The sequence below is a fragment of the Lissotriton vulgaris genome, chromosome 2_1 (genome assembly GCF_964263255.1).
Source record: "Lissotriton vulgaris chromosome 2_1, aLisVul1.2, whole genome shotgun sequence".
NCBI lineage: Eukaryota > Metazoa > Chordata > Amphibia > Caudata > Salamandridae > Lissotriton > Lissotriton vulgaris.
The window spans coordinates 1,616,953,265-1,616,966,830 of NC_141687.1; the positions used below are offsets into that span (position 1 = coordinate 1,616,953,265).

At 50.7% G+C, this 13,566-nt stretch overlaps 1 protein-coding gene across 1 annotated transcript in view; it reads left to right on the top strand.

Annotated features, from left to right (window-relative positions):
• The window catches only part of RPA2 (replication protein A2), a 92,055-nt gene extending 78,827 nt beyond the window's left edge, over positions 1-13,228 (top strand). Inside the window, exon 9 of the mRNA XM_086957489.1 lies at positions 12,877-13,228. Coding sequence (XP_086813615.1) covers positions 12,877-12,961 — 85 coding nt within the window. The 3' untranslated portion in view covers positions 12,962-13,228. The remainder of the gene's footprint in view (positions 1-12,876) is intronic.
• The last annotated feature ends 338 nt before the right edge of the window (positions 13,229-13,566 follow it).

Genomic DNA, 13,566 nt, shown 5'->3' on the forward strand with positions numbered 1-13,566 from the left:
CGCCCTGGGCAAGCACCCAAACCGACAGACCATGCACGCAACCTGGGCTTCATCCTGGACTCCTCCCTCTCCATGACCAGGCAAGTCAACAACGTCTCCTCGGCGTGCTTCAACATCCTACGCATGCAACGGAAGATCTTCTGGTGGATCCCCACCGAGACCAGGAAGACCGTCACCCAGGCCCTCGTCACTAGCCGACTGGACTACGGCAACGCCCTCTACGCCGGTACCACCGCCAAGCTCCAGAAGAGACTCCAGCGGATCCAGAACGCCTCAGCCAGACTCATCCTCGACATCCCACGAACCAGCCACATCTCCGGACATCTGAGAGACCTTCACTGGCTCCCCGTCAATAAAAGAATCACCTTCCGCCTCCTCACCCACGCACACAAAGCCCTACACGACCAAGGCCCGAGCTACCTCAACAGCCGAATCAACTTCTACGCTCCCAAACACCACCTCCGATCAGCCAACCACGCCCTCGCCGCCGTCCCCCGCATCCGAAGAGCGACTACAGGAGGAAGGTCCTTCTCCTACCTGGCCGCCAAGACCTGGAATTCCCTCCCGACCGACCTGCGCCTGACCCAAGACCACCTCTCCTTCAGGAAGAAGCTGAAGACCTGGCTGTTCGAGCAGTAGCGGCACCCCCCCCCCCCCCCCCCCTCCCACCCCCAGCGCCTTGAGACCCTACGGGTATGTAGTGCGCTCTATAAATGTCATTGATTGATTGATTGATTGTAGCGTCGCAGGTGGTTGCTGGTGCTCAAAGCTTTGCTTTGAGCCCACCTCGGCCTTCCGGACAGGCGGCTGCCTGTCTAGAGGTGGGGTTAGCGCTGGTCTGGCGCAGTAGACTTGCCTACGACTCCATTCCTTACTTCGGAGTCGGAGCCTGTTGTGGTTGTGGTTGAGGCTGAGTGTGCGCCGATCTGGCACTGTAGGCTTGCCTCCCCGGCTCCGGCGCCGTCCCCTTCTTTGTAAGCGGAGCTTGTCATGGTTGAGGTAGAGTCGGCGGCGGACAGGGCCGAGTCGGCGGCAGACGGGGCAGAGTCGGCGCCAACTGAAGTCTCCCTGGCGCTGCCCCGATGCCGGATTATTGACTGCTCTCCGGAGGCTTCCGGGGCGGGGGCGGGGGGGAGTTCGGCGTTGCCTCTATGCCTGGCGACGCCAAATCTGTCCTTGCCTCTTCTCTCCCATTGCCCCCCCCGTGGAATTAGTGGCCCCATCGGGACCCTCATTCGTTAATGAGGCTTCTTTCTTTTGGACATTGGTCGCATCCTCAGTTCATTGGTCAACCTCCTTGGGGTGGGAGACTTAGTTTACAGCCCTCACCCAGGATGAGTTGCTGTCACCTCGTCGGAGGGCTACAGAGGCCGGTGCGGCATTCATTAGGGTTGTCTCCTTGGCCTCTTGTTCTCAGTACGGAGCCCCCTTCGGTCCCCTGGCTGTTGACCCTCTGCTCGATGTCCTCCACTACGGTTCGTGAAATGTAGAGCCGCTTCTGCCTTTCAAAGGTTCTCTTTATGATGCCCTTTTGGGCACCTGGGCACTACCAGCTTCCGGTGATCCGGAGGCTCGTTCTATCTTGCACCGCCAGCATCCTGCTCCACTTGATCCAGTTTGCTTATTTGTTCACCCAGATGTTCAGGGGTTTGTTCTGCAAACTGCTTTCCTTTCCTTGCCTCAGCTACTGCTTCCTCTCTCCCAAGAGTCCAGATGGAGTCTTGGGGACGTAAAATTTTCGCTCACTAAATACAGTGTGCGTCTTGGCTCGGGCTACTTCAGCCCATTGGGACTCTGCCGAGTCTCTTCTATCGGCCACCTCTGAGGGACCGTGATGTGGTGCAATTTACAATCCGCTCAGCCTTGGATATTGCGGATTCCTTAGGCCAAGCTATCGCTGGTTCGGTTGCCCTACGGCGCCATGCTTGGTTGCGGGATGGCGTCTTCCTGGAGAATAACCGGGAATGCCTTGTTGACGTGCCCTACGATGGGGACTTTTTTGTTTGATGCCCACACCGTTCAGAGCCTCCTTGCGGGCTCTCGCCATCCCCCATAGGTCTGTATTTCGCAGGTCTCCATTTTACTTGTTCTTGGATGGTTACCCTTTTATTTAGCGTCCACCAGTTGCACTATGCATTTTTTAGGCTGTCAGTAAGCCTACTGTGGCGGTGTTCAACAGGTTGTTTGTGTTCTCTCCTCTGACTGTGGGTTGCCCTAAGAGGTGTTCCCCCATTGCTCTAGGGGGTGTGCCATACTCCAAGTGGGGTACCTGTAAACTATTGTATAGCTCTGATTTGCGTCAGGCGGGCATGGATATCCTTTCGGGCTATCTACGTCCACTGACTCCATTATCTTACCCTTGCACGGTGTTCAGTGTTGGGCCTTTTGGCGCTGTCTCCTATACAGCATGGGTCGCCTTGCTTGAGCCTTGCATTTGTGCCTCATTCTCCTCCTTTGGAAGTTTTCACTGTATTTTAATACACTTTAAAATGTGGCTACCTCTGCCTCAGGTGGGTTCCTCCTACGTCCACCGTAATTGCGTGGTCGTGGCTCGGCCCCTTGAGAGAGAGAGAGAGAGAGAGAGAGAACTGAGAAATAAAAAACTCACCTGCGCTCTGGGTCTTCCGTGTTCTTTCTGGTCGATGGCTGAGGATTGAAGGTCTGTCGCAGCAAGGGTACAAAGTGCGGAAATATATATATACACATGCCACAGGTAGATGCAAGTATTCCATTTATTTCAAAGCAACTGCATTGCATGAAAAACTGAGTGAATCGTCACAAAAAGTTCAATTGCCAGACCGTTTTCGGGAAATCCTGTCCCTTCCTCAATGGCATGCTGTGAATGATGAAATGATTTACACGTGCATCTACCTGTGGCTTCTTCCAGTGGGGTAACCTTTGTGTGAGAATATGGATTCCCGAGGGGTATACCTTTTTCTGCATCTCCACCTCTCTTCGCTACTGCGAGGTCTGGTCCTATGTCTCCGTGTTTCAAGAAGCAATTCAGTGCTTGTATTCTAGCTTGCCCTCGTTCTGCACGGCAGTGCCTTTTCTTACTATGTTTAAGTGCACTTCGGTGCCTTTTCCTGCATCTTCGGCAATAAGGGTTCCTTGCGTTCCGCTCCCTGGGGTGCTTCCCCCGCTTCACAATGCTCCTTTCTTGGTGTTTATATACTAAACAGTCCCCCTCTTCTGTGGGTGGTGAATTTCTTCTCTGTCGGAGGAAGTGGTCTGGGGATCGAAGGTTCTTCTCAACAGTTATGCAGGCTCCTCTTCACAGCTCCTATTGGCACTTTAGGTGCCTCTGCGGCCACTCACTTCGGATGTGTCTTTTTCAATGGGTGTCACCCTACTCCGTCTGCTGTGCCTGCGGTACAGCTCCTCTGGTGCAGGTCGTCCCAGATGCTGCACCCTGCATCTCTTTATTTCGTGGGTGAGTTCTCACCTTGGCCTTCAAGCTGTCTGGTTGGGCAGTCCCATGCTCATTTTAGCTACGCCACCTTGTTGTCTCTGCGGCTGTCTGCTCTGTGCTACTGTTTGCCCTTTGGTGACGAGGTGTGCACTTGCCTTGTCTTTTGTTCCCGCCTGTACTTCTAGAGCGTTCCTCCGTTCCTGCCTCTTGCCCTTCGCTTCCTGGATGTGGCCTCTCCGGCCTCCCTTGTATGGGCTAGCCTGGTAGGTTCTGGTGACATCTCTTCTTGTTATCCTCTTATCTTTGGTTGGTGTCCACTTATTGCACCATTGAACTGGGAGTAGTCCTTCTTCCTCCTTTGTTCTGGACTCTCTTCTGTCCTGGGATATGGCTAGTGCTGTTTATATGTCTCATACTCATATGGGTATGGTGTTGCGCCATTCTGGCAGTTTTGGGATGCCTTGTCTCCCATTGTCTCTTGCCTTTGAGCTACTTGGGTTGCTGTCTGTCTGTTACGCCAGAGGCTTCCCCATAGTCCGTCACTCTGTTGCCGGCTCAGTGCTTCAGGCAAATTCTGTTGTACTGTCGGAGACCCACCTCCCCTTTGGGGTATGGTTGTGATATCTATTCTAAAGGAACCAGCGGCTATATGTCTATCAGATGTACAAGTTACTTATCTTCGGTAACAATGTATCCGGTAGAGACATTGTCTGGCCGCAGATTCCTGAACACCCACCGATCCTCCCTGTTCTGCGAGGACCTTGCCAGGTAGGCTTCTCCACTTTGCCTCCTTTCAGTTGCCATTGGTCTTCTTCCAGGGTGCTCACATGGTTACACCCCTTTAAGAATTGCCATATGCTGCTGCCTCCCTCTAGGTGGCTTCTTTCCTGTAAAACGTTGAATTTTGATTCACCTTCATCGGGAGATGATTCTTCTTCTCCCGGTGCCTTCCTCCCTACTGTCTTCTCCATTGACTCAGGGCTCATGTCTCCTCTATATTCTCCTTCTTTTGGGTTCTGCTGGGCTGTGTTCCAGGCCTTCCATTTCTATAGGGGGAAGTGCTATTCTTTTCATACCTTGTCGCAGTAGACTGTTGTTCTTCCTGTGCCCCTCCTTGTTGGCCGGCACAGTTCTACATGGTAATAACAATGTACCTATATCTGTTGAGATATTCTTCCCTTGTTACTCAGCCTGTGGTGGAGGGGGTGGGGGGGTGGGGGGGGGGGTGTTCACGCTTCACTTTACGGGGTTCTTTTTCAGCTTTTCTCCGCCTTCACTTCTTCACTTATATGTAGACAGTGTCTGATACTGTCTTATATGATGGGGTTTTGCACCATCCACCTTCCTTATTTTACAGATTTTTCATCCTTCGCCCACTGTTTCTATACTTTCACCGTTTTGTTGGTGGCTCCGCGTAGTGCTGCAGAAAAGTCTCTCTGAAGAAAACTGACATCAGCGGGCCGGCAGGGACTTTTATGACTTCGCTGACGTCCCGTCCGTGGACGACGTCAGAGCGGGGTCGTATGGCGCCGTCGCGCAGAGGTGCTGCTGCAAAAGAAATTCCGGATCCAGTCTGACGCCTGGGGATATTCTAAGTTAAGGAATCTGTGGCTAGACCTCTCTACAAGATACATCGTTACCGAAGGTAAGTAGATCGTACATTTCCCTGCTTGTTTACAGATTGCTTGGCAGCTATGTACCAGGCTTAACCTTTATAGAAATCCATGCCAGTAGTGTTTGCATCATCAAGGACAATTGCTGGAATGGGTGTTCAACATTTATCAAATAATTAAAAAATATGTTGGGAACATTTGATCAGTATTGTTTTTAGTGGCAAAAGATTGCTAATGGTGTCTGTAAAGGCAGAAATAAATCACCTATTGAAGATGCTTCAAGTAGACAGTGTTGGCAACTTACTGGTAGTTAGATGATCAGCTCTGTATTTTCACGACATGGAGTGTTTGAAAGTGTACATGTGTTGAGTAAACTCCACATACAACGCGAAGAATCAGAAAGGAATCTGCCAACAACGAATACAAAGCCCCCTGCACCTCTCACTGCCAAACCGTTGGGGAATTAAAGAAAGAAAAATGTGCGAGCATAACAAGAGTCTTCCACAGTCCACCTCCTAAATCTGACAAAAGAAAAAAGGCCCTGATGAGATTCCAGGAACTGGTTTCCTGTAATCGAAACGCGTCGGCATACTTGGAGGCACAGGCACACTTGGCGGCACATTTGAAGGAATAATGTACTCACAAGAACTATTTGTTAGCTTTAACACCATGAAAGAGTATCATTAATTTGACTCTATTCCTTACGCTCTCCTTCCTTCCTGCCTTTCTTTTCCTCCTTTTGATTTTGTCTCTCATTTATTGAGATTAAGTACACATCAATTTAATGTGTTTCTTGTTGTGCTGTTTTTTTGAGTTTGTGTAGATACATTGTGACATGTTTTGTTTGTTTATGTTCGAGGCATGTGGGCTGCTGAATTCATATCTGTGCATAGATCGCCGCCTAGTGTTGGGTCCGGATGATTGCACATTGTTGTCCTGGAAGAGTCTTCGAAGTATCACGAGATAGGTGGCTCCTCCCCTGGACTACAGTGCGCATGGGCATCGCCTCCATCCCCAGATTGTTTTTTTCCGCCATTGGGTTCGGATGTGTGTCGGTTCCCTCTGTCGGAACCGATAGTTGTTAACTCTCTTTACTCGAGACCAAAAGGTCTTTAGGCTTGGCGCCGGTATCGTTTTCGTTCGGGTCTTACTGTTCTTCAGCTCCGAACTCTTGCTGCCCTTCCGCGTGCTGTCGGCGCGGACGGGCCTACACGACGCTCCAGACATGGAACGGACTCCGTTTAAACGGTGCCCGGTGTGCAACTCGAAATACTCGCACCTCGACGTGCACCCAGTGTGCAACACTTGTCTATCGCCGGACCATGACGAGGCCAGGTGTATGGCCTGCTCCAGGTTCCGGTGTAAAAAGACCCTCAAGATTCGTCGCGCTGCGAGACTCCAGGCCCAGATGTCTGCGCCCCCGCCGGACGACATCTTCGAAGAAGACGTTGGAGACGACAATGTCCAACAGGTTTCGGACTCTAGCCCTGCGTCCGAGGGGGATGCCTACGACGCAGGAGACGAGGAGTTTGACGAAGCCGGCGACGAGGTAGGGGACGACGATGGGGCCATTGCCACCGTGGGGGATAGCTCGGAGGAAGAGCATCCCCGAATTGACTCAGGGGTCGACCCCCTTCCTGCGGCCCAGGTCGAGGGATCGCCTTCGGGCCTTACCCAAGACCTCGTTCTTAGTCCAGCAGCCCCGCCTCCGGGCCCGGCCACGGACATTTTGGAGGTGCCACTCACGTTTCCAAAAACGAAAGTGAAGCCTTCGGGATCTGCAACTCCGGTTTTGAAACCGAAAGTGAAAGCTGTACTGAAGGCTCTGGAGGCGTCAAAGCCTAAGAAAACCAAAATGGCCGACATGGAGAGTCACGCCAAGATGGCCGACCCGAGGGCCTCGGGGTCGCTGCCGAAGGCGAAGTCAACCGGCGCGGCTGCGTCGGCGCCGAAGATGGTCGCGGTCGATGACCCGAAGAAGCCTTCGAAGAAGCGTCAAGGCGATCCCAAGGCTCTGGCTGCGCCGGCTCCGGCCGTCGGAGCCAAGGACGGTGCAGCGTCGGCTCCGAAGACGGGACCTCTCGCCGACACCACTCCCAAGACGGGGAAGTCGCCCGAGCCGGTCAATCCCTCTCCAGCCCTATCGAAGAAGGTCGAGGGGTCCCTGCAACGGATTCGGAAGGTCGCTGTGCTTCCCGAACAGGAAGAGGGGGTGTCGAAGCACACACTGAAGCCGTCAAAGGCGCAAACGCCTATCCGCTTCACCCTGCCGCCGAAGTCGACGCCGAAGGCTTTCGCTTCGAAGCATGGGGCAGGCGTGCCCTTGAAGGAGGTGTTGACGCCCAAAGCGTCTCCAGTGGTGTCTAAGCCTCGGCTCCAGCCACTTGCGGAGGAAGAGCGTTGTGAGGTCATCATCGACGCCAATACCGGGAAACTGTCCCTCCTCAAAAGGAAAATCACCACGGAGCCGGTGTTGGAACCTTTTCGCATTCCTCTCAAGAACAAGAAGGACTCTGCGGGTACTTCAGCACCTATGGAGCCGGCGTCTCCAAGAGACCTGCCGCGTTCACCAACTCCTTCTACCGCGGGTGATGGTGACGAGGAGGAGGTCGAGTACAACTATCCAGCGTACTCGGATCCGGAGGAGGAACATGAACCTTGGACTGCCGGAGGCGACCCCGAGGACCCGCAGTCGGGTCAAGAACCGCAGCTCTTTGCGGCGAGAACTTCGCCGACGGAGGACTCTGCAGCCTTCAACGCTTTGATCGAGAGAGCTGCAGCTAACCATGATGTCGAGCTGCACTCCGATCCTGTGGATGTGGACTTTTTATTTGACACTTTCTCAGTGGCTGAAAAGTCAATCAAGACTCTGCCAATGCTCAAAGGAGTGCTCAAGCACGCGCAGGAGGTCTTCAAGGAGCCCACTCGGGCACGTGTCATCAATCCACGCATTGATAAGAAATATAAGGCAGCGCCCTCGGATCCAACATATATCAAGGGACACTTGCCACTGGACTCTTTGGTGGTATCCAACGCTCGCAAGAGGGCGAACTCACAGACAACTGGTGACGCTCCTCCCCCAGACAAAGAGTCGAAAATATTTGAGGCCTCAGGGAAACGGATTGCTGCACAAGCAGCAAACATTTGGCGCATCTCAAACACGCAGGCCCTACTTGCACGCTACGATAGGGCTCATTACGACACCCTAGAAGCACTGCTCCAGCACTTGCCTGACCAATACAAGGAGGCAGGGGAAATGTTAATTCAAGAGGGAAAGCTCATTACAAACGCTTCCATCAAGTGTGCGCTAGATGTGGCTGATACAGCCTCCAGGGCAATCAACACCAGTGTGTTGCTCAGAAGGCATGCATGGCTGCAGATCTCAGGGTTTAAACCTGATATACAAACGACCATCCTCAACCAGACGGTTAATCCTGACCATCTGTTTGGACCCGAGGTTGATGCGACGCTTGAAAAAATGAAAAAAGACACAGACACTGCTAAGTCTATGGGGGCCCTCCAGTCTCAGCAGTTTCGGGGTGGTTCCTTTCGCCGCTCCAATACCAGAGGCACCTCAAGGGGTCAGGCATCGCAATCCACCCAGTACTACAAGAGCAATACCCAATCCTCATACACCAACAAGGGTAGAGGTGGCTACAGAGGCAACAATGTCAAGGGCAGGGGACGTGGAAACAACAGCTCCAGGTCCACCGCTGCCAACAAGCAGTGACGTCTTGTCACTGCCCCCCGACCACACAACACCGGTCGGGGGGAGACTCCAGCAGTTCCTGCCCGTGTGGAGATCCATCACCACAGACAGGTGGGTCAAATCTCTTGTCCAGTACGGTTACTGTCTGGAACTTACTTCCACTCCACCAAACATACCTCCAAGAAGCCGTCCTATGTCCGGCGAGCACATGCTGCAAAAAGGTGCAATAGAGCTCGTCCCACTACAAGAAAGGGGAACAGGGGTTTACTCTCTGTACTTTCTAATCCCCAAGAAGGACGGATCCCTACGGCCCATCCTGGACCTCAGGCCCCTCAACTGGTACATTCTCTCGGAGCATTTCCATATGCTCACGTTGCAGCAGGTACTCCCTCTGCTTCAACAGGGGGACTTCCTGGCTACGTTGGATCTAAAAGATGCATACTTCCATATCCCCTTGCATCCTTCCCACAGGAAGTATCTCAGATTCACGATTCAAGACCAGCACTACCAGTTCAGGGTTCTGCCGTTCGGGGTCATCACAGCGCCAAGGGTCTTTACGAAGTGCCTGGCGACTGTGGCGGCGCATCTACGACGCCAGAACGTCCACGTCTACCCTTACCTGGACGACTGGCTCATTCAGGATTCTCTCTGAACTACCCGAAATCCCATCTCCAGCCCGCCCATGTACGGCAGTATCTGGGCGCGACAAACACCCTGGCAGCCACTGCGCAGCCAAATTCAGTGAGAATCGCCAATATCCAAACGCTGATCCAACGATTCAGACCTCAGCACTCGCTTCCAGCGAAGGTGTTCATGCAGTTGATAGGCATGATGGCCTCCAGCATCTCCATCGTCTCGCACGCGAGACTACATATGCGTCCGCTTCAGGAGTGCCTAGCACGTCAGTGGACTCAGGCTCATGGGCAACTGACAGACCTAGTGTTGGTGAGCGGTCGGGCATACAACTCTCTGCATTGGTGGAATCCGCAAAACCTCTGCAAGGGCCGACCATTCCAAGAGCCCGTGCCACAGATTATCCTGACTACGGACGCTTCTCTCCAGGGATGGGGAGCGCATGTACTCCAGTACACGGTGCAGGGACTATGGACACTACAGCAAAGGAAGATGCACATCAATGTGTTGGAACTGATGGCAATCTTCATGGCCTTGAAGGCGTTCAAAGTACATCTGTGCAACAAAGTTGTGTTGATCCAGACGGACAACATGACAGCCATGTACTACATTCAGAAGCAGGGAGGCACACACTCTCCGCAGCTGTCTCATCTGGCTCAGAGCATGTGGAAGTGGGCCATTCAGAGGAACATCTTCCTCATGGCAGAGCATCTCCCGGGCAAGGACAACCAGATGGCGGACCTGCTCAGCAGGCACAGCCATCAAATGCACGAGTGGGAGATACATCCATCAGTACTCCAACCGTACTTCCAAAGGTGGGGTCATCCAGAGATAGACCTGTTCGCCACAAAGGAGAACGCAAAATGCCAAAGCTTCGCCGCCAGGTTCCCACACCCGCAATCACAGGGCAATGCGATGTGGATGAACTGGTCAGGCAGATTTGCGTACGCTTTTCCCCCAGCACCTCTGATACCGCTGGTGGCACGCAAGCTCAGGCAGCACTCGATGACTCTCATCCTGGTTGCTCCAATGTGGGCTCGCCAACCGTGGTACACCACGTTTCTGGAACTCTCCGTGGTACCGCATCAAAGGCTTCATCTCACTCCCAGCCTTCTGACGCAGAGCCATGGCGACATTCAGCACCCAGATCCGCAACAGCTCAACCTGGCGATCTGGCTCCTGAAGTCCTAGAGTTTGGCTACCTCAATCTTCCTCCCGATTGCATGAACATCATTCGAGAGGCAAGAAAGCCCACTACTAGAGCTTGTTATGCGGCTAAATGGAAGAGGTTTGTCATTTACTGTGTTAACCACGATATTGACCCGCTAGATGCTTCCATTCAAAACATCATTTGTTACCTGTTCCACCTGTATCAATGCAATTTGGCGTACTCTTCCATCCGCATTCACCTGTCTGCTATGGCAGCATACCTCCAGAATAGGCAACACCTGTCACTTTTTAAGGTCCCTGCTATCAAGGCTTTTCTGGAAGGACTCAAGAGAGTCATTCCGCCAAGGACCCCACCAGCTCCAGAATGAAACCTCAATGTGGTTCTTACAAGACTGATGGGTCCTCCCTTCGAGCCACTGCACTCTTGTGAGCTTCAGTTTCTGACTTGGAAGGTTGCTTTCTTAGTAGCAATTACATCGCTACGGAGGGTTAGCGAGTTGCAGGCGCTCACCATCCAAGAACCTTTCTTCCAAGTACATGCTAACAGGGTTGTGCTCCGCACTAACCCTAAATTCTTACCCAAGGTTGTATCTCAATTCCATATGAACCAGACAATTGAGTTGCCGGTGTTTTTCCAAAACCCAGAAACGCTGGCGGAGCGCATGCTCCACACCCTTGACGTTAAAAGAGCCTTGATGTACTACGTGGACAGGACAAAAGATTTTCGCAAAACCAAGCAGCTTTTCGTTGCTTTTGCCACACACCACAAGGGAAACGCTATCTCCAAAGCTGGGATCGCTAGGTGGATCGTGAAATGCATTCAAATCTGTTACGCTAAAGCTAAACGCACTCTCACTATCCCACCAAGAGCCCAATCCACCAGGAAGTTGGGGGCCTCTATGGCTTTCCTAGGTAACATTCCCTTAGAAGATATTTGTAGGGCAGCCACATGGTCTACCACACATACTTTCACTAAACATTACTGTGTAGACGTGCACTCCAAACAGCAGGCAGCTGTTGGTCAGGCTGTTCTCAAAACACTTTTTCAGACTGCTGCAGCTGGCACGGGCGGCCGCCGCTAATGGAGGGACTGCTATATATTCTATGCACAGATATGAATTCAGCAGCCCACATGCCTCGAACTGCAAATGCTACTTACCAGTATGCATCTGTTCTTGGCATGTAGGGCTGCTGACATTCATATCGCCCACCCTCCTCCCCGGCGCCTGTAGCAGCTGCAGTATTCATATATTTATATGCTCATAGCATGGTCATCACTCACATACTTCACTCCATCTCTGCCAATGGCTAAAAACAATCTGGGGATGGAGGCGATGCCCATGCGCACTGTAGTCCAGGGGAGGAGCCACCTATCTTGTGATACTTCGAAGACTCTTCCAGGACAACAATGTGCAATCATCCGGACCCAACACTAGGCGGCGATCTATGCACAGATATGAATGTCAGCAGCCCTACATGCCAAGAACAGATGCATACTGGTAAGTAGCATTTGCAAATTGGTTTGTATAGTATTGTAAATATATGTACAGTTTGTCTTATCTTTGCTAATGAATATATATGTAAAAAAACTTTGAAAGTAAAAAAAGAAGTCAAAGGTATAAAATATAAGTACATGGTCAAAAATCAATAAAGAGTATTCTTGACCCTCATTAATTGTTCTTGTTTTTTTTAAAAAGAGTGGTCTAGGCATTTGTGTGTTTTTTACAGTGCAGTGGATGGCATTGGCCTTCTGTCCCTGGATAGCTTTGCCACCTCTCCTACAAAAGGTTCTTTCGTTCAGGAGCTAAATATATGTTCAGCCAGGCTTAAAAAGTGTTAGCTTCGAGGTGTGCTATTACATCCCCATATCTGGTAAATTGGATAGTGTTTGTTAAAAAGAGGGGATGTTGTATATTTTGAGTTTATTTAAAACAATTCACTCTTCTAAAACACAAAAACAAGGGAAGCCTGGAAATTTAGTGCTCTCATGCTATGCTGAAATTCCGAAGCACACTGCCCGAAGACCTCAGTTTTCTTTGTTGGTCACTTTCATGGCACTCAAACAACTCACTATTTCATCAGATACCTGTTAATGATATGTATTGAAATCCTCCTTAATTTCATTGCTTTTACTACAGTCTTTGTTATTGTGTTTCCAATTCTGCATCTAGAGTTCTCATATCTCTTTGTTAGACCATGCTCAAAAAACGTACAGAAAAGAGATCTTTTTTTATTTTCTCATTAAAGATAGTTTTAAGAAATGTAATTCTGATTTGGTCCATCTTTGTAAGATTTTGCAGCTTGTTTATTTTAAATTTTTTGCAATTTATTGTCTTTAGGGAAGCTGTGGAGTTTCTGAGCAACGAAGGCCACATCTATTCCACAGTGGATGAGGATCACTACAAGTCTACTGATGGCGACTAGATGACGCAGCCTTAATTCTCCGTTGGTGTTTTCTTTCTGAGAGATCACAGAATCCCACCTCAAGCAAAAACATTTTGTTTCTCTGTGAGCTCATCCAGTTTACATTGAAACCTTTCGCTGCAGCAATCGGGCACCCAAACTGTTCAGGAACCATGCTCTACTCTGTGGCCTGAATGTGTTTGGCTAGCAGCAGATGGCTTGCTTTCTGCTTCGCTTGGATTCACATGAGGACTCAAATTCAAATTAAAGTTTGATATATTTTCAAGAGTTTCTGAATTTTTGAAACACTGATTGGGTGGGAGCTGGTTTTATTTTAAAAACTGAGTTAGAGGAACTTATATCTAGAGAAAGGTTGTATTGTTTCCACATTCTCTAGGTTCTTGATGACACTTAACCTTAAGGATTCAGCTCTCTAAAAGTAACTACATTTTGAACTTCATCTTTAAATTGATTGCTTTAATTTCATTTGTAGATATAAAAACCAGCATTATGATATTAAAATGTGACAAATACTTGCAGAAAAAGACACTGTCTCTGAAATTGCATGTTAAGGCAAAACCCTACCCTAGTAGTCCCGGAGATCTTCTGGTCTGGGGCCTGTCTAG